This window comes from Anolis sagrei, chromosome 1 (genome assembly GCF_037176765.1).
Source record: "Anolis sagrei isolate rAnoSag1 chromosome 1, rAnoSag1.mat, whole genome shotgun sequence".
NCBI classification, from domain to species: domain Eukaryota; kingdom Metazoa; phylum Chordata; class Lepidosauria; order Squamata; family Dactyloidae; genus Anolis; species Anolis sagrei.
In genome coordinates, this window is record NC_090021.1 from 170,266,879 (window position 1) to 170,286,192 (window position 19,314).

The window sequence follows — 19,314 nt, forward strand, 5'->3', positions numbered from 1 at the left end:
TATGAACACAAGCGGAGTTTGGGGGAAATAACCTTGACAATTGGGAGTTGGAGTTACTGGGTTTTTTAGTTCACCTACAATCAAAGAGGATTCTGAACCCCACCACTGATGGATTTGGTGCAAATTTCCTACACAGGACTGCCATGACCAACAGAAAATACTGAAGGCCACCTAGTGCAACTCCCTTCACCAGGGCAAGAAAACATAATCAAAGCGCTCCTGACAAAGAGCCATCCAGCCATATAGATTTATTGTGTCATCAGCAACCATATCATTGTATTACATTTCTAACAGAACAAAACAAACAAATAGATTAAAAAAACCACAGATTTTGCAAACTAGATAGTTGATTAAATGTCTTTTGACCAGTATCTGGCCACTTGGAGTGCCTCTGGTGTTGCTGCAAGAAGGTCCTCCATTGTGGATGTGGCAGGGAGAGCTGGAGATGTCTCTGCCTTGGTCCTTTCACTATTGGCTGCTACTTCCCGGTGGATGTCAGGTGGTGCAATACCGGCTAAGCAGTGTAATTTCTCCAGTGGTGTAGGGCGCAGACACCCCGTGATAATGCGGCATGTCTCATTAAGAGCCACATCTACTGTTTAAGTGTGGTAAGATGTGTTCCACACTGGGCATGCGTACTCAGCAGCAGAGTAGCATAGCGCAAGGGCAGATGTCTTCACTGTGTCTGGTTGTGATCCCCAGGTTGTGCCAGTCAGCTTTTGTATGTTGTTGTTTCTAAAGCCCACTTTTTGCTTGATGTTCAGACAGTGCTTCTTGTAGGTCAGAGCACTGTATTCTCTGTATTGAGAATATTGAGCCATATAGATAGATAGATATGATTCACACAGAGATTTGAAAGGAATCCCTGAAGGACAATTCTATGTTGCATGTTCCAGAGTGGGCAAACCAGACACTCTCCACATCAACACTGACAAAGAAACAGCAAGAAATACTGTTTACCGACAAGCATAAAGAAGTTCTTGTGGGTTTTTTCGGGCTATATGGCCATGTTCTAGAAGCATTTCTCCTGACGTTTCGCCTGCATCTATGGCAAGCTTCCTCAGAGGTGAGGTCTGCTGGAATTGGGAAAAAAGGGGGTTTATATATCTGTGGAATGACCAGGGTGAGACAAAAGGCTTTTGTAAGTTGGGCTGGGTGTGGATCTTTCAACTGACCACCTTGATTAGCATACAATGGGCTGACTGTGCCTGGAGCAAACTCTTCTTGAAAGGTGATTAGATGTCCCTGCCTGTTTTTCCTCTCTGCTGTTTTTGCTGTTGTAATTTTTGAGTTTTTAAAATACTGGTAGCCAGATTTTGTTCATTTTCATGGTTTCTTCCTTTCTGTTGAAATTGTCCACGTTTGTGGATTTCAATGGCTTCTGTGTGTAGTCTGACATCGTAGTTGTGAGAGTGGTCCAGCATTTTTGTGTTCTCAAATAAAATGCCTCACCCTTTGTCTCACCCTGGTCATTCCACAGATATATAAACCCCCTTTTTTCCCAGCTCCAGCAGACCTCACCTCTGAGGAAACTTGCTATAGATGCAGGCGAAACGTCAGGAGAAATGCTTCTGCAGGAGTCTACCGTATACCATGCAGCTGTGGACAAGTCTACATAGGGACCACCAAACGCAGCGCCCAAACAAGAATCCAGGAACATGAAAGGCACTGCAGACTACTCCAACCAGAGAAATCAGCCATAGCAGAGCACCTGATGAACCAACCTGGACATAGCATTTTATTTGAGAACACAGAAATGCTGGGCCACTCTCACAACCACCATGTCAGACTACACAGAGAAGCCATTGAAATCCACAAACATGTGGACAATTTCAACAGAAAGGAAGAAACCATGAAAATGAACAAAATCTGGCTACCAGTATTAAAAAATTCTAAAATTAAAACAGCAGAGAGAAAAACAGGCAGGGACTTCTAAGCACCCTTCATTAAGAGTTTGCTCCAGGCACAGTCAGCCCATTGTATGCTAATCAAGGTGGTCAGTTGAAAAGATTCACACCTAGCCCAACTTACAAAAGCCTTTTGTCTCACCCTGGTCAGTCCACAGATATATAAACCCCTTTTTCCCAGCTCCAGCAGACCTCTGAGGATGCTTGCCATAGATGCAGGCGAAACGTCAGGAGAAATGCCTCTAGAACATGGCCATATAGCCCGAAAAAACCCACAAGAACTGAAAGTAAGTATTGCAAGATTGGAGCGGCTTTGCCTGTGCCCCCCCCCCCTTTATCCCAGGGTTCCACAGGGTGTTGCCATGGCAATGGAGGTGGAGTAGGGCTCGCACTACTTTTCCCGTCATGCTCTCCTCGTGACGATTTCCTGTGACGCTCTCTTCCTTGAGGGAAAAAGAGAGCGAGACGGCGCTGCTGAGCTCGCTTAGCAACCGGGGGGCCTTCTTGCAGGGCCGGCGAGGCCTCCTCTTCCTCCTCGGCGGAGCAGCCATGGCGTCTGGGTGCCGGATAGGCCCCTCCATCCTCAACAGTGACCTGGCGGCCCTGGGCGCCGAATGCACCCGCATGCTGGACTGCGGGGCCGACTACCTTCACCTGGACGTCATGGACGGGTAACGTCGCGCTTCGTGTGCCTTCTGGACACTACTTCCGGTCCAGAAAGGGCCAGCCTTCCTTGGCTGGAGGAAACGTCACTCGTGACCTTAACCTTTCTAATGCTTGGGACAAGGAAGCATTAGAAGTTTTGGCTTCCAAATGTTGTTGTTGTTTTTTTTTTGGGGGGGGGGGGAGATTTTGCATCTACTTAATGAGCTATATTGGGGCCCTTCCACACAGCCATATAACCCAGAATATCAAGCCAGAAAGTTCACAATATTTGCTTTGGACTAGGATAGGGGTCCTCAAACTAAGGCCCAAGGGCCAGATATGGCCCTCCAGGGTCAACCTAAGTCTGAAATGACTTGAAAACACACAACAACAATCCTATCTCATCAGCCAAAAGCAGGCCCACACTTCCGATTGAAATACTAATAAATTTATATTTGTTAAAATTGTTCCATCTCTCCTTCTCCCATCATCGGAAGCACCGGGATTGTGGTGCAGGTGGCTGAGTGTCAGCTGCATTAAGATCACTCTGACCAAAAAGGTCATGAGTTCGAAGCCAGCCGGGGCTGGAGTGGGTTTCCAACCAATTGTGTAGCCTGTTGTCAACCTTTGTAACCCGAAAGACAGTTGCATCTGTCAAGTAGGAAAATAAGGTACCACCTTGCGTGGGAGGCTAAATTTAACTAATTTATGAGGCCATAAAGAAAAAAGACTCCAGGGAATGTGGAATGCGGAAGAACTTCATCGGTGTCGTTGATGGACGATGAAAAGCAGCAGCTCCCCTGGCGGCCAGAAAAAGTTAAAATAGCCTCAGTGTATTTGTCTGTTAAATGTTGTTTGTCAAACTGGCATTGAATGTTTGCCATATATGTGTTTACTGTAATCCGCCCTGAGTCCCCTGCAGGGTGAGAAGGGCGGAATGTAAGAACTGGAAATAAATAAATAAGTCGCCACGACCATCCCAACGCGATTTGCGTTGGGATACCGGGTCTTAGGGAAGTGCACTTGGAAAGCACCAGACACAGGGCCTTATCTATTTCTGACCCCTGCCTTATGGAATTCCTTGCCTCCCTATATGAGAGTGATGCGTGATTTTGGGCCTTTTACTCTAGCACTTAAGACCTGGCTTTTTACTAGAGCATTCGACCCATGTTAATTTTAATATTTGTATGTATGTGTTTTACCCTGTATAATTTCTGCAATGTAAATCGCCTGGAGCAACTCGGATGGAGGGCGATTAATAAGTAATTAAAGATGATGGTGATGATGATGATGTATTTTAATTATTGTGTTGTTTTTAAGTGTTTTTTGCACTACAAATAAGATATGTGCAGTGTGCATAAGAATTCATTCATGTTTTTTTCAAATTATAATCCAGCTCTCCGTTTAAAAAGTTTGAGTGAACCTGGACTAGGATATTTTGTCATGTCAGGGCAACCAGTCAATTATATTACATTTCTAACAGAATAAAGCAAACAAACAGACAAAATACAAAATTTGGGAGTTGATTAAATGTCCTTTGACCAGTATCTGGCCACCTGGAGTGCCTCTGGTGTTGCCGCAAGGAGGTCCTCCATTGTGCATGTGGCAGGGCTCAGGTTGCATTGCATCTGGTGGTCAGTGGTTTCCTCCTCTCCACACTCGCATGTCGAGGATTTCACTTTGTACTCCCATTTCTGAAGATTGGCTCTGCATCTCATGGTGCCAGAGCGCAGTCTGTTCAGCGCCTTCCAAGTTACCCAGTCCTCTGTGTGCCCAGGAGGGAGTCTCTCATTTGGTATCAGCCATTGGTTGAGGTTCTGGGTTTGAACCTGCCACTTTTGGACTCTCGCTTGCTGAGGTGTTCCAGCAAGTGTCTCTGTAGATCTTAGAAAACTATTTCTAGATTTAAGTCGTTGACGTGCTGGCTGATACCCAAACAGGGGATGAGCTGGAGATGTCACTGCCTTGGTCCTTTCATTATTGGCTGCTACTTCCCGGCGGATGTCAGGTGGTGCAATACCGGCTAAGCAGTGTAATTTCTCCAGTGGTGTAGGGCGCAGGCACCCCGTGACAATGTGGCATGTTTCATTAAGAGCCACATCCACTGTTTTAGTGTGGTGAGATATGTTCCACACTGGGCATGCATACTCAGCAGCAGAGTAGCACAGCGCAAGGGTAGATGTCTTCACTGACCCGGACTAGGATATAAGGCAGCATCAACTCATAGTTCAAAGTTGTGGGTTATTCTGCTTTGGTATTCTGATTTATATGGCTGTGTAGAAGAGCCCTTGGTGATTGGACCCAAGTCTAAACAGGAGATTCTGTTTCATGGACACCCCTTGCCTCAAGGTCATTTTGCGCATGAAGTGTTTTGCCTGTAACAACATTTGTGTACATGGAACAGTCGGAAAGCAAAATAATGGCGTTCCATTATTGGGTGAGTGGGGCGGGGGGGATTTTAATAATAATATAATAAACTTTATTTATACCCCGACGTCATCTCCCCAATAGGGACTTGGGGCAGCTACCATGAGGCCCAGCCCAAAAATAATACAACAAAATAATATACCAACAATTGAAAATTAAACACAACAAATACATATCCTAGGGTGAGGCAGCATAACTTCCTTTTTTCAAAACTTATTAAAACCCATTGTATGAATCAGAAATGTTTATATTTTTTATAATGTAGGGCGCATACCTAAAGTTTTGTTTTACGTAGTTTTGAAGATCAAATTAGGTAGGAGATGTCCCCCATTCTCCATTCTCCATACACTGAGTAAACTGATTTCTGGCGTTTGTCATGACTTGCCAGCATAGCAAGCGTTATGTTGGCAATTTCTTCCTGGATGTTGGTCTTCAAATCTTGTAGGGTCCCTGGACGGTTCACAGAAACATGGGATTTCAAAAAACCCTATAGAAAAAAATCACAAGGGGCCAAATCTGGAGAGCAGGCTGGCCACTTCAAATCCGCTCAAAAAATAGGCCTCAACGACAAAAGCACGCTCCTCACAGTTCCAACGCATGATGCTGACTGAACTGTGTCAAGACAAAACTTTATACTCCTGCCTCTCGAACGAGACCACTAGGCCTCTGCTACATCTTCAACCGACTGAATGGCATGCATTTTTAAAAAAGGAAGTTGTGCTGCCTCACCCTGTACAACAAAATAAAATAGACAATGCAAAATAACATAATAAAATCAATCAAACCACAAAGGGCGGGCCAATCGTGCAAGATAAAATTATTAGAACCCTGTCTCTTGGCAGATTTAGTCACTTTAATGGATGACCTCCATAACTGCTGATAAGAAGGTACTGTAACATAGAAGAAACCCTTTTGCAAATGACATATAGGATGCCCTTTTAAGATCTTTTTCCATGCTGTCTTCACATGCCTTTGCTCAGTGTGTGTGTGCAACAGCAAGCAAGGGAGGGAGAGTAAAAATCTTTGCAAAGCCAGAGACCAATGCAAGTGTATAACATTATAACTTTGGCTCCTGCTTGTCGAGTGTTGATGGATGCCTTTCAAGTTGTGCAGCCTGAGGATGTGGACAGGAGCCTTAGAGAGGTGAGAGCTAAGAGCTATCACATGTATTCTAGATCCTTGCCCTCCTGACTGATCAAACAAGCCAGAGAGGAGCTGGCAGAGTGGGTGAATGTGGTGGTCAGTGCTTCCTTGGAACAAGGAAAAGTTCCAATTTGCCTAAAGGAGGCGATTGTGAGGTCTATATTTAAAAAGCCGTCCCTGAACCCCTCTATAATGGACAACTACCGGCCAGCATTCAATCTCCCCTTTCTGAGCAAGATCTTGGAGCGTGTGGTAGCCTCCCAACTCTAAGGATTTCTGGATGAAATGGATTATCTAGATCCATTTCAATCTAGTTTCAGGCCTGGTTATGGAATAGAGACAGCTAGATGGGGGAGTGTGTCACTGTTGATTCTCCTGCACCTCTCAGTGGCTTTCAGTACTGTTAACCAAGAGTCTACACTACCATATAATCAATTTCAAAGCAGATAACCTGGATTTTATATGGCAGTGTCAAAGGGGCCTCAATTACCGATTGGATAAGGCCAATGATCTACATTGTAATAAGGCTCTCTGGATTGGTGGTTCTCAGTTTGGGAACTGGGTAAAGAGCCTTTTTCTGATGGGTTTGTACTGTCTTTGAAGAAGCAGGTATAGAGGTTAGGAATATTGTAAACTCTATAATCCCATGATCTAGAGCAGGATGAGGAATGTCAGGCCCTTAATCTCCCAAATACTAACCGAGTACTAACTTGGATTTGGTGCCTTTAACAACCCTCACAAAATGTGGCTGATTTTGGATTTTGGAGCATTTAGGATTTCTGGATAGGGAAGACTTCACCTGCATTTTTACAGTGAAAAACCAGGCCCCAAACAGTGTGATTTGAGCATGACATTGTGTAAGGACTGCACAATTAAACAGGAAATAACACTTTCAAACCTGGAGCAGATTTTATTTTCTAATTTTGTTGTGTAGTGTGGTTCACTATTTTCCTTTTTTCCCCCTTTATTTTCTTTCCTCTATTGAGCTCATGTTGGTATAGATCAGTGGTTCTCAACCTGGGGTCCCCAGATGTTTTTGGCCTTCAATTCCCAGAAATCCTAACAGCTGGTAAACTGGCTGGGATTTCTGGGAGTTGTAGGCCAAAAACATCTGGGGACCCCAGGTTGAGAACCACTGGTATAGATGGCTGTCTTCTCCCCCCCCCCCCCCCCCAAATCAGCTCAGAGGTAGGGCAGCCTTTGTGAGTGGCTGTCCTAGTTACCAATTGGATGAAAAAGGCGAGCATAGGCATGCCTGTTCAGTAGTGCCGGATAAATTAAACATACCTGGATCCAGTTTTGACTTAATCCTTCTGTGCCTTCAAGTTGTTTTCAGCTATGCAGCAACTCTGCAATGGAGTCTTACTGCCAAGAAGTATTCATGGAGAGTTTGCCTTTGCCTTCCTCTGAGGCAGAGTCTGTCAACCAGGGTCAACCAGTGGGTTGAGTGGAGATATAAACCTTAAAAAAATTACCTTTGAATTTGGCCATGCCCAGTGTAATTCCTTTGTGTTTTAATGTTTGATTTTATATTGCTGTGTCATCTATTATATTGGTTTTGCATTTTATGTATTTTATTTTCTGGTTTTCTTATGCTTTTGTGTAATATTGTGTTTATTGTACTGATGGGCTTGGCCTCATGTAAGCCTCCCCAAGTCCCCCTGGGGGAGATGGAGCGGGGTATAAATAAAGTTTTATTATATTATTATTATTAAACCTTAATCTCTACAGTCATAGGCCCAATCTACACTGATCATTTTAGGTTGGTGTAGAAGAGGATTATCCCCATGGTGACCAAACACCACACGGGACTGATCCAGTGTAATGCGGGGCAAAGGTACCTTAACCCCACCTTGCCAAACAGTACCCAAAATTGGGTATAGGCCCACAGAATTTGGCCCAGGGATACAGGAGGGCAGTCCCCCCCCCCCCATCACAGCGGTCTCCAACCATGACACAGGTTCAATTTATATCATCTTGTCTTTATATGATAAAAGACAAATATGGACAAAGTAGCTGGCTGCTATGGAACGGTTTAAAACAAAGGATTGTAGAGTGGAGGAGAAAGGAAAGTCCAGAAACAGATTTTGATCCAATGTTAAAATGGAAATTGGAGGAGAAAGGCTTGATATAAGAAAATAGTTGAAAAACAATATAAACTGAAGCAAACACCAGTCGAGATATGGAAAGAGGATATTTATTTATTTATAATTTATTAATCAATTTTATATACCGCCACTCCCCAAAGGCTCGGAGCGGTTTACAATGTGATACATTACATTTAAAATCAAAGAAAAATTTCAATCAGCAAGATTCAAATGCCAGCCTAAATAAATAAGTTTTACAAGCTCTACAAAAAGATAGTACGTCTCTGAGAGCTCGTGTTTCCGCTGGCAAGGCATTCCACAGGTAAGGAGCCACCACCGTGAATGCTCTACGCCTAGTAGACATCAGGTGGAAGGTCCTAAAATGGGGAACTTCAAGGAGATTCTGATTGTCTGAACGGACAATATAAACTGCAGTGAGCCAGACACTGAACACTGGATTAATTCAATTAAAAAAAATAAACCTATTAGGACCATAAAAACACAATGGAAAATATTGACCAAATGGTATAGAACCCCACTTAAATTAGCCTATATAATTAAATAATCAAACCTATGTTGGCACCAATGCGGTGAAATAGACCCTTTTATGCACATGTTGTGAGACTGTGAAAAGATATTAAAAGTTATAATAAAATAAAAAGATAGAAGAACTAATAGGGCAAACAGTAGAGCTGAATAAAAGGGATTTTTTGATTCAGAAAATTGATGGCAGGGCAGCATTAATAAATGGGCAGATATTATAAAATATGATAGAAGCAGCTCAGGCTACTGTAGCTTTGTGCTGGAAAGAGCAGAAAAATGGGAATTTAAAAATGGCTTGAATATTTAGCAGACTATATGCTTCGGGATTATATTTTTGAAAGGATGAAATGCACAACAAATTGTTGTAAGATGAACTGGGACTCGAAATGGGAACTTTGATAGTAAAAGAAAAAAGAAAATATAAATAACGGAATATCCTCGATTAAGTCAAATAATATTCAAAATGCGACTGTTCCTAATGCATGGGGGGAGGGAAAAACACACACTATAAACTAAAAAAAATGCTGGACACAAGTGGTTGATCAGTGTAGAATTGGGATTGGTAAGGTTCAGTAAATAAGACACATTATATCGAGTGAAAATGTTAATCTGAATTCAATTATTGAGATTTGTAGTACTCTACTTGCGTTAACAATTAATCAATTAATAAAAAATACTTTAAAAAAATGACAGTTTCACCTTTGCATATCTTCTCTTAGTGTCCCGTCTGATGTCAGGGCATGTGATGGACAGGTATGCCTCCCTGTTGTGGCCAGGAAACTGCTGTGACAAGCACAGGCAGACAGTTAGGATGGCTGGGTGGTGGGGACACAATCCTGCCTCTGCAGCATTTGGGGAGTTGCTGTACGCCCAATCCAGCATTCAGCACTTAAGTGTTCTACGTCTCTGAAAATCTGTCCATAGCCTAACACTCAAATCACTACATTTGAGTAACTACCTATATTAATCCTACAGCACCATAAAAGCATGTACTTATTGTGGCTTAGACATATGTGAACCGGATGTACTGGAAGTTGCCAACACAGGGGTTTACAAACGGAGGCAAGAGAGAAGAGGGTAACTGGTATGTTTCAGAGTTGAACTGGATGTAACAAGGGATTAACCCTTGTTACATCCAGAGTGGATTGCTCTTTCAGCCTCATTGAGAACTGTCATGTACTTACAGAGATCAGTGGACATCACTGAACTTGGTTATAGCTTGTTTACTGGCACTTTCTGTGTTCTTCACCATATTTTTCAGTGAAATAGTACATGTATTAATCACTAATATGGCATGCCACAACAATAAAATCTTGCCTATGTATCATTGAGTGGAACCTGTTTCAACAGAAGCCACTGTGAAACCACAATACTCCTCTTTATGTAAATAATGGACCGGAACATTCTTGTTTACTGTAATAACATATTAAACTCTCCAGGGGAAGACTTTACTTCCTCAGCTTTACTACCATGTGTTCAGAATTCAAGGAGAACTATCTCATTGCAGGCTGAGAGAGACAGAGAGATTGGGGCTTTTATTTTTTGAGAAGTTTCCTCCTCACACAAACATATTATTCACTGCATTCACAGCACATATTGTTCAGATAGCATTTTAGATTATAGAAGATGAGGCGACAGATTGTCTTCTTTCACAGAACTTCCTTAAGCTAATTTAAACTTAGGATGCAACCAATAGTACTTAGCAGAGCTCTAGACTTTTAAAGCATTGATGTCTAATTGTGGACTCATTACACTATGCAGTGTAAATGTGTCCAGAGGAGGGCGACTAAAATGATCAAGGGTCTGGAGAACAAGCCCTACGAGGAGCGGCTTAAGGAGCTGGGCATGTTTAGCCTGAAGAAGAGAAGGCTGAGAGGAGATATGATAGCCATGTATAAATATGTGAGAGAAAGCCACAGGGAGGAGGGAGCAAGTTTGTTTTCTGCTGCCCTGGAGACTAGGATGCGGAATAATGGCTTCAAACTACAAGAGGAGATTCCATCTGAACATGAGGAAGAACTTCCTGACTGTGAGAGCCGTTCAGCAGTGGAACTCTCTGCCCCAGAGTGTGGTGGAGGCTCCTTCTTTGGAAGCTTTTGAACAGAGGATGGATGGCCATCTGTCAGGGGTGATTTGAATGCAACACACCTGCTTCTTGGCAGGGGGTTGGACTGGATGGCCCAGGAGGTCTCTTCCAACTCTTTGATTCTATGATTCTATCTTCTTTATTAAAATAATCTGAGGTATTTTACTAACCTTTAATAAAGAACTGAGACTCTGGGAGTTCCTTTCAGAATGATAAGAGAAACACACAGCCCCAAATTCTTATAAAATGAAATATATTTGCAACAGAATGCAATCACATTTTTAATGAATTCTTTAGGAGTAGTAATACTCAAATATTTTCTTCTTAACTCCATAGGCATTTTGTCCCAAACATCACTTTTGGCCATCCTGTGGTAGAATGCCTTCGAAAGGAGCTGGGCCAGCAACCCTTCTTTGGTAAGCAATTAACATTTAACTGAATTGTATACTTTGTTATTGGGTACACACACATTCTTTTGGGCTGGTGGTGGAAATCAGGAACTTTTTTCTATCTCATTCTTAAGCATAGTTTTGAGCAACTAATCTGTATTGCTGGGATTAAATAAATTCTATGACAATTTAATATGATCTCAAAATAATATTCAACAACTGTGTGCCTACTCTGAGGTATCTTTTAGAATTGTGCCATGTAGTAAATGTCCTCAGCTGAACTGTCTATCATAAGTTATATTTCTTTAAAAATAATTTTCTTGCATTTTGTGGATGAATCACTACTAGTAGTCACACACTTCAGAATACATCAGAAATCTGAAACTGTAACCACAGAAGAAATGGCTCAAATTTTGCTCACATCTCGATGAGCTCAGAAGTAATGAAATTTCAGTAAACCTGGAGTTAACACCTGTTTTTGTCCTGGCTCTTGAAAAACTCTCTGGTGTCACACTGTTGTAGAAGGGTGCAGATTAGGAACTCTCCTTACAGAGATTATTGTGGGATAATAATAGGAAACACACAATTACTATAAACATTGTAAAATTAACATTCAGAAATCAACTCAATAATGCCACAAACATTATGCAGTCTCAAGTTATGAAGAATAGTATACTTATGAAGAAGTATACAGTGTACTTCAGTACTGTACTGACTAGTGCAAAAGCATGGGACATGTGATAGTTGTCATTAAGAATCAAGCAACAGCTAGCTCTGCAGATTTAAATTGACTCCACAAAATGTCTTGTTGTTGTTCATTCGTTCAGTCGTCTCCGACTCTTCGTGACCTCATGGACCAGCCTACGCCAGAGCTCCCTGTCGGCCGTTACCACCCCCAGCTCCCTCAAGGTCAGTCCAGTCACTTCAAGGATGCCATCCATCCATCTTGCCCTTGGTCGGCCCCTCTTCCTTTTGCCTTCCACTTTCCCCAGCATAATTGTCTTCTCTAGGCTTTCCTGTCTCCTCATGATGTGGCCAAAGTACTTCAACTTTGTCTCTAGTATCTTTCCCTCCAGTGAGCAGTCGGGCTTTATTTCCTGGAGGATGGACTGGTTGGATCTTCTCGCAGTCCAAGGCACTCTCAGCACTTTCCTCCAACACCACAGCTCAAAAGCATCTATCTTCCTTCGCTCAGCCTTCCCTAAGGTCCAGCTCTCACATCCGTAGGTGACTACAGGGAATACCATGGCTTTGACTAGGCGGATCTTTGTTGCCAGTCTGATGTCTCTACTCTTCACTATTTTATCGAGACTGGACATTGCTCTCCTCCCAAGAAGTAAGCGTCTTCTGATTTCCTGGCTACAGTCTGCATCTGCAGTAATCTTTGCACCTAGAAATACAAAGTCTGTCACGGCCTCCACGGTTTCTCCCTCTATTTTCCAGTTGTCAATCATTCTTGTTGCCATAATCTTGGTTTTTTTGACGTTTAGCTGCAACCCGGCTTTTGCGCTTTCTTCTTTCACCTTGATTAGAAGGCTCCTCAGCTCCTCCTCGCTTTCGGCCATCAGAGTGGTGTCATCTGCATATCTGAGGTTGTTAATGTTTCTTCCAGCAATTTTCACCCCAGCTTTGCATTCATCCAGCCCCGCACATCGCATGATGTGTTCTGCATACAAGTTAAAAAGGTTGGGTGAGAGGATGCAGCCTTGCCGTACGCCTTTCCCAATCTTGAACCAGTCTGTTGTTCCGTGGTCAGTTCTGACTGTTGCGACTTGGTCCTTGTACAGATTCCTCAGGAGAGAGACAAGGTGGCTTGGGATGCCCATCCCACCAAGAACTTGCCACAATTTATTATGATCCACACAGTCAAAGGCTTTAGAATAGTCAATGAAGCAGAAGTAGATGTTTTTCTGAAACTCCCTGCCTTTCTCCATTATCCAGCGGATATTGGCAATCTGGTCTCTCGTTCCTCTGCCTTTTCTAAACCCAGCTTGAACATCTGGCAACTCTCTCTCCATGTATTGCTGGAGTCTTCCTTGCAGGATCTTGAGCATTACCTTACTGGCATGAGAAATAAGGGCCACTGTACGGAAGTTTGAGCAGTCTTTCGCATTTCCCTTTTTTGGTATGGGGATATAAGTTGATTTTTTCCAGTCTGATGGCCATTCTTGTGTTTTCCATATTTGCTGGCAAATGGCATGCATCACCTTGACAGCATCATCTTTTAAGATTTTAAACAGTTCAGCTGGGATCCCATCATCTCCTGCTGCCTTGTTGTTAGCAATGCTTCTTAAGGCCCATTCAACCTCACTCCTCAGGATGTCTGGTTCTAATTCATTCACCACACCGTCAAAGCTATCCTCGATATTGTTATCCTTCCTATACAGATCTTCTGTATAGTCTCGCCACCTTCTCTTGATCTCTTCAGCTTCTGTTAGGTCCCTGCCATCTTTGTTTTTTATCATACCAATTTTTGCCTGAAATTTACCTCCAATGTTTCTAATTTTCTGGAAGAGGTCTCTTGTCCTTCCTATTCTGTTGTCTTCTTCCACTTCCATGCATTGCTTGTTTAAAAATAGTTCCTTCTCTCTTCTGGCTAACCTCTGGAATTGCGCATTTAACTGGGCATATCTCCCCTTATCCCTGTTTCCTTTTGCTTTCCTCCTTACAAAATGTCTTACTTAGTCTCAAAGGTGCTTATTTCTTTTTAGCTCTGCAGAATTTATTATGAAATTCAGTTGTACAGGCCTTAAATATATGGTGGATTAACTAGCCATTTTAGAAGAAAACATGCTCCAAATTAGCAATACTACATCAAGATTGAGCTGTCTACAAACATATTCACAAGAGTAATGTATATGTTGTGACAAGATGCAACTGCTGAAGGCAATTTATATGTGGTGGTTCCTGAAATCCTGCATTTTATTATTGCCAACTAATAAAAATCTGTGATGTTTTTATACATTTTAGTTTAGTTACTATTTTGAGTTTATACTTATTACTTGAGTTTACAGTTAATATTTTGTTTCCTGGTTTGGTGTTACATTGTAATACCTAGTAGTACCCAAGAATGAGAAATCCTTTCTTAAAGTGAAAGACCCTAGACATGGGAATGCTTATTCTTTCTTATTGGGCAATTAAATAAACCATTGGGCATGGAATAACAGTTCTATTTATCTGTAGACATACACACATGCAAACACACACTAGCTTTTCCTATGGCCTCTTAAGCAACAGAATACATAAATATTCTACAAGACTGAGAAATAAAATATTATTAGAAGAGGTAGGCCATGATCTGATGCTTGGATTGACTGCATATTTATGGTGCAATAAAGCCAAAGTTAATGCAGATTTTAAAAATCATTTTATGAGACGTGTCCTGTTAAGAATATGGACCAGATATAAACCCAAGCAATGCCTGAAAATGCCTCTGTGGTTTTTTTTAAAACAGAAGAGGAACAACAGGTTAAAAACAAACACACTTGTGTGTGTGTGTATATGTTCATGTGTGTATATATATGTGTGTGTGTGTGTGTGTGTGTTTATGCTCATGGCATGCATACATACATACATACATATATGTATGTATGTATGCATGCCATGAGCATAAATATTTCTATGCATCAAACAATGTAAATAAAGCATTTTCTGCAAAACTAGCACATTCAAAGCCTGGAAAAATCATGACTTATTAAAAGGAAATATGATTTCTGATACTTCCAATTATATATACTAAATAGGAATTGACATGTAAAGCCACTCTTCCTGGAATTAGCAATTAAGCACGCCTAGTTTTTAAAATAATAATCAGGGACTGTTGGAAATGACAACCTTCATCAAGCCTTCTCTAGCAATCTGTCGATGATCTTGTTGCTTACTGTTTAGTGTAGGCTTGTAAGTGCCCCTCCCCCCCAAGTGTTTGACCCTTCCTATCAGTCTTCGCCCCCTTGGTTCTTAAACTGCAATTTTAAACTCTTTTCTAATCTGATTTTTAAATAGCTGCTTCACTGGGCAGCTGTATTTTCCCTTCCCAGGGAGCTTGTGTCCCAGTTTGTGCTGGTCAGTGACCATAATAAAGTTTTGTATTGTATTGTTAGTTTCCTGTATGTATGTTCTGGTGTGCAGCTTCTTTTACTCTATGGTTTCTGAGAAATTCTAAAAGGGGCTGCAGACCACATGCTCTCTCTCTCTTTCCTTTTGACTATGTGACCCGTTGCTAGCTATTTTGTTACAAGAGAGATGCCCTGGCTAGCTGGCACAGGGAAGCATCTCAAAGATATTTGAAACTGGACTAATAAGTTTTTGTTCCTGTGTATGCTGAACACATGAAAGTTGTGAGTAAACCAAATATGTTATTTCCATCAAAGTCTATTTTGTGTGTCAGGAGCGACTTGAGAAACTGCATGTCACTTCTGGTGTGAGAGAATTGGCTGTCTGCAAGGACGTTGCACAGTGGATGGCCAGATGTTTTACCATCCTGTGGGAGGCTTCTCTCATGTCCCCGCATGGGAAGCTGGAGCTGACAGAAGGGAGCTCAACCTGCTCCCCAGATTTGAACCACTGACCTTTCGGTCAGCTGTCTTGGTGGCACAAGGGGGCTCCTTTTTGAATGCATGATATGAAACAAGTTTATGGCAGAGTACCTTTTTAGGCACTGATAAAAACACTTTTAAAGCTCTGCTGTTTTATGCACTGGCAAATCTCTGTTTTTCCTGACAGATAGGAAATTGCAGGTTATTCAGTCTAACAACTGAAACCATTGCCTATCATAATTATATTTGGTTATATACTACAAGAGGAGATTCTGCTCTAAAGGGTTTTTTGGCTCTTCTCTAAAAGGTTATGCTCTCTAATAGGGACAGATTCTTTTCCCATGGGGTTGATGCATAATTAATGCCATCTCTAGCTAGTGATTCATGAAATGGACATCATATAATTCATTTTTTAAAATTTCTTTTGATCTTTCTAGATATGCACATGATGGTTGCTAAACCAGAACAGTGGGTGAAATCCATGGCTGCAGCAGGTGCCAATCAATACACCTTTCACATAGAAGCTACGGATAATGCAGGGGCACTTATTAAAGATATAAGAGAAAATGGGATGAAGGTGAGGTGTGAGCAATATCTTTCAAAGTTTTGAGTATTACTGTCAAACACATGCATCTTAATTGGAAAAGGTCAAGAAAAAAATACAAAATAGAAAAAGAATATTGTGTAGATCATCTTTGAAAAGTATCTATTACCATGTGAGAAGCAGCAAGCAAATTTACATCCACTGGATCTGTATAAACAGTAGCATCCAAGTGAGAGTGCCTGTAGAGCAGAAAGCCAACTTAAGAGCGCTATACATTTGTACAGCTTTTCTCTGTTGTGGGGAAAACCTTTAGTCTGCAGCATTTTCTCTTGTCAGTTGATGGGATCAACTTGATAGTCTTATTGTATCCCCCTTGTTGAAATAAAAATGTAGTATTTTAAAATATTATATTTTCTTCCATAGGTTGGTTTGGCTATCAAGCCTGGAACGACAGTAGAATACTTGGCACCATGGGCCAATCAGATAGATATGGCCTTAGTTATGACAGTGGAACCTGGATTTGGTGGACAGAAATTCATGGAAGATATGATGCCAAAGGTAGATTTCACATTTCTCATTTGAAGTGGATCAGGTGTGCACAGGCATGTGTAATGCTGTCATATTAAACATGGATATTCTAGTCCTCAGTACATAGAAAAACATATTACAGATGATGGGAAAGTGTCAAAGCAAAATCAGAAAACAAGATAAAGTGGAAACCCATGGGGAAGATTGGAAATTAACTCAATTTTTCTTTTTCTTTTTTTTCTTAATTAACTCTTTTTCTTTTTATACATTTTTCCATTTCATACTAATTTATTTTTCTGAACTGCACCCAATTTTCTTTGCCCCCTCCCCATTTTTAATATACAGAAAAAAGCACTATTCTATTCTTACAATAAAAATTATTTTGAAAAAAATATTACAGATGATGTGATCTGTAATTATCTATTGATAAATTGTTGTTTCTGGTTTGATAACTAGGTTCATTGGTTGAGAACACAGTTTCCTTCTTTGGATATTGAAGTGGATGGTGGTGTTGGGCCAGACACAATTCATAAATGTGCAGAGGTAAGACCAAAATCAGTCTACGTTAAGATTGGAAACCATAATTTTATATCTTATAAAAATTTCAGGAACATTTTAATCTATATAAATAAAAATGTAATGTTCATTTGTGGGATTAACATAACTCAAAACCACTGGATGAATTGACACCAAATTTGGACACAATACACCTATCAGGCCAACAAGTGACCCTCACCTATAAAAACACTGAAAAACATAGTGGAAGAGACTTAAAAGCCAAAAAATAAAAATACATTACAACGCATGCCAAAACCATGTATATACACATATACACACACAGAACGCATATACACAGACTGGGCCACAGCAACTCATGGCAGGGGACAGGTAAAATAATAATAATAATAATAATAATTTAAAATAGATTCATTGAGCCATTGAAGAGACTACAGAGGCCATCCAGTCAAACCTCCTGCCTTGCAGGAAGACACAAAGCACTCTAGACAAATGGCAATCTCACCTCTGTTTAAAAATCTGCAAAGAAAGAGATCTCGCCACACTCTGAGGCACCATACTCGACTCAAAGAGCTTTTTAAAAAGCCAAAAAACCAAAAATTAAATTACAACGCATGCACAAAACCACATATATATGCACAAATATACATATACACAAATCTACACACACACAAAACACATACACTGACTAGGCCACAGCAATGCGTGGGAGGGGACGGTTAGTAGTATATAAAGAAAATCTAATGCTTAAATTTGAAAAATCTCCTACCCCATTTATTTAGAGTTACTGCTTCAAATATTAGTGTTTTGTGTTATTTGAACAAACTTGTACTTTTGATGAATTGTGATGTTTTTCTTTGCTAATGGTCAAAAGGGACCTGTACTCAGAAGAACTGATTTGAGATATTACTGTTTTCTCTCTGGGGCATACTAACTTTGTATTTAATTTTAATGTAATCTTTCTAACGCAATAAGAGACTTTATGCTCTTTCTTAGGCAGGGGCAAATATGATTGTGTCTGGGAGTGCTATAATGAAGAGCGATGACCCTAGAGCGGTGATTAATTTGCTGAGAAATGTATGTTGTGAAGCAGCACAGAAGCGTTCTCTTGACCGATGAAATCAGACTGGTATCTATTAAGAGCATGAGAACCATCATGGAAGCAGCAAGACAGCAACACTGAAGATTCATTCCTCCATTGTCATGAAGGAAATAGAAAACGTGTTAGGACTGTCTTACCAGTTGGGGGTATATTCATATAGTACAATTGCTTGGCCTGAGACAGCAAAATATGGACACTTCTTGCTTGAAGATTGTATGTGGTGGTTACCATGGAAGACAAATGTATTTGAAACCCACATTCAACATACATTTATACATTCCTTAATCTTAAATACTTGGAAATAAACAAGATGAGGGAAGTCTTAAGAATGGCTGACCTTGCCAATAAATGTTAGGTCCAAGTCTTCTAAGGTCCAAAAACGTGAGTATAAATGAACAATTAAATGGAGAGGGAGATAAAGAGACAAAAGTCTACTTGAAAATCTCATTATGGAAATAGCAAAATAATACAGGATTTTTAAATAAAAAAATACTCTACTTTTAACTGCAGTGTTTATTTGCTCCTTAAAGTTAAAAATGCCAGGTGTTTTGTGGAAAAGCATATTGCAGAAATGCATCATGAATCAAATATATATGCTTTTCACAAATATTCCATTTCATAAACATTTTTACATTGCAAGCAACTTGTGAAATGTTACTATTTTGTCATTTTCTGCTGCTCTAGAGTGCCTTTTGACTGGGAAACATCTCTTCCTTTACAAGTTGGGTAAATATGTTAATTTCCATCTTGAGATACTTGCTAATTGAAAATAAAAGTTCTGCCATACAGAGAAATTTGCATGTCTCCTCCATCAGGCAGCATGTTTGGCACTAACTTTTCATTAGATTATGGCCTTTCTGAG

General features: G+C 40.8%; 1 protein-coding gene across 1 annotated transcript; it reads left to right on the forward strand.

Annotated features, from left to right (window-relative positions):
* The first annotated feature begins 2,311 nt into the window (after window positions 1–2,311).
* On the forward strand, window positions 2,312–18,956 carry RPE (ribulose-5-phosphate-3-epimerase). The gene is made up of 6 exons (XM_060782120.2): window positions 2,312–2,578; window positions 11,175–11,254; window positions 16,200–16,339; window positions 16,730–16,864; window positions 17,291–17,377; window positions 18,347–18,956. Exons 1-6 carry the CDS (start codon window positions 2,457–2,459, stop codon window positions 18,467–18,469), a joined length of 687 nt encoding a protein of 228 aa, XP_060638103.1. The 5' UTR covers window positions 2,312–2,456; the 3' UTR covers window positions 18,470–18,956.
* Window positions 18,957–19,314: the final 358 nt, after the last annotated feature.

What these genes read in the sequence shown, in the direction of transcription:
- RPE (XM_060782120.2), top strand. Translation starts at nt 2,457, where the DNA reads ATGGCGTCTGGGTGCCGGATAGGCCCCTCCATCCTCAACAGTGACCTG. An exon ending in TGGAAGATATGATGCCAAAG is followed by an intron (nt 16,865 to 17,290) that starts GTAGATTTCACA and finishes TTTGATAACTAG; the next exon opens with GTTCATTGGTTGAGAACACA. An exon ending in CAATTCATAAATGTGCAGAG is followed by an intron (nt 17,378 to 18,346) that starts GTAAGACCAAAA and finishes GCTCTTTCTTAG; the next exon opens with GCAGGGGCAAATATGATTGT.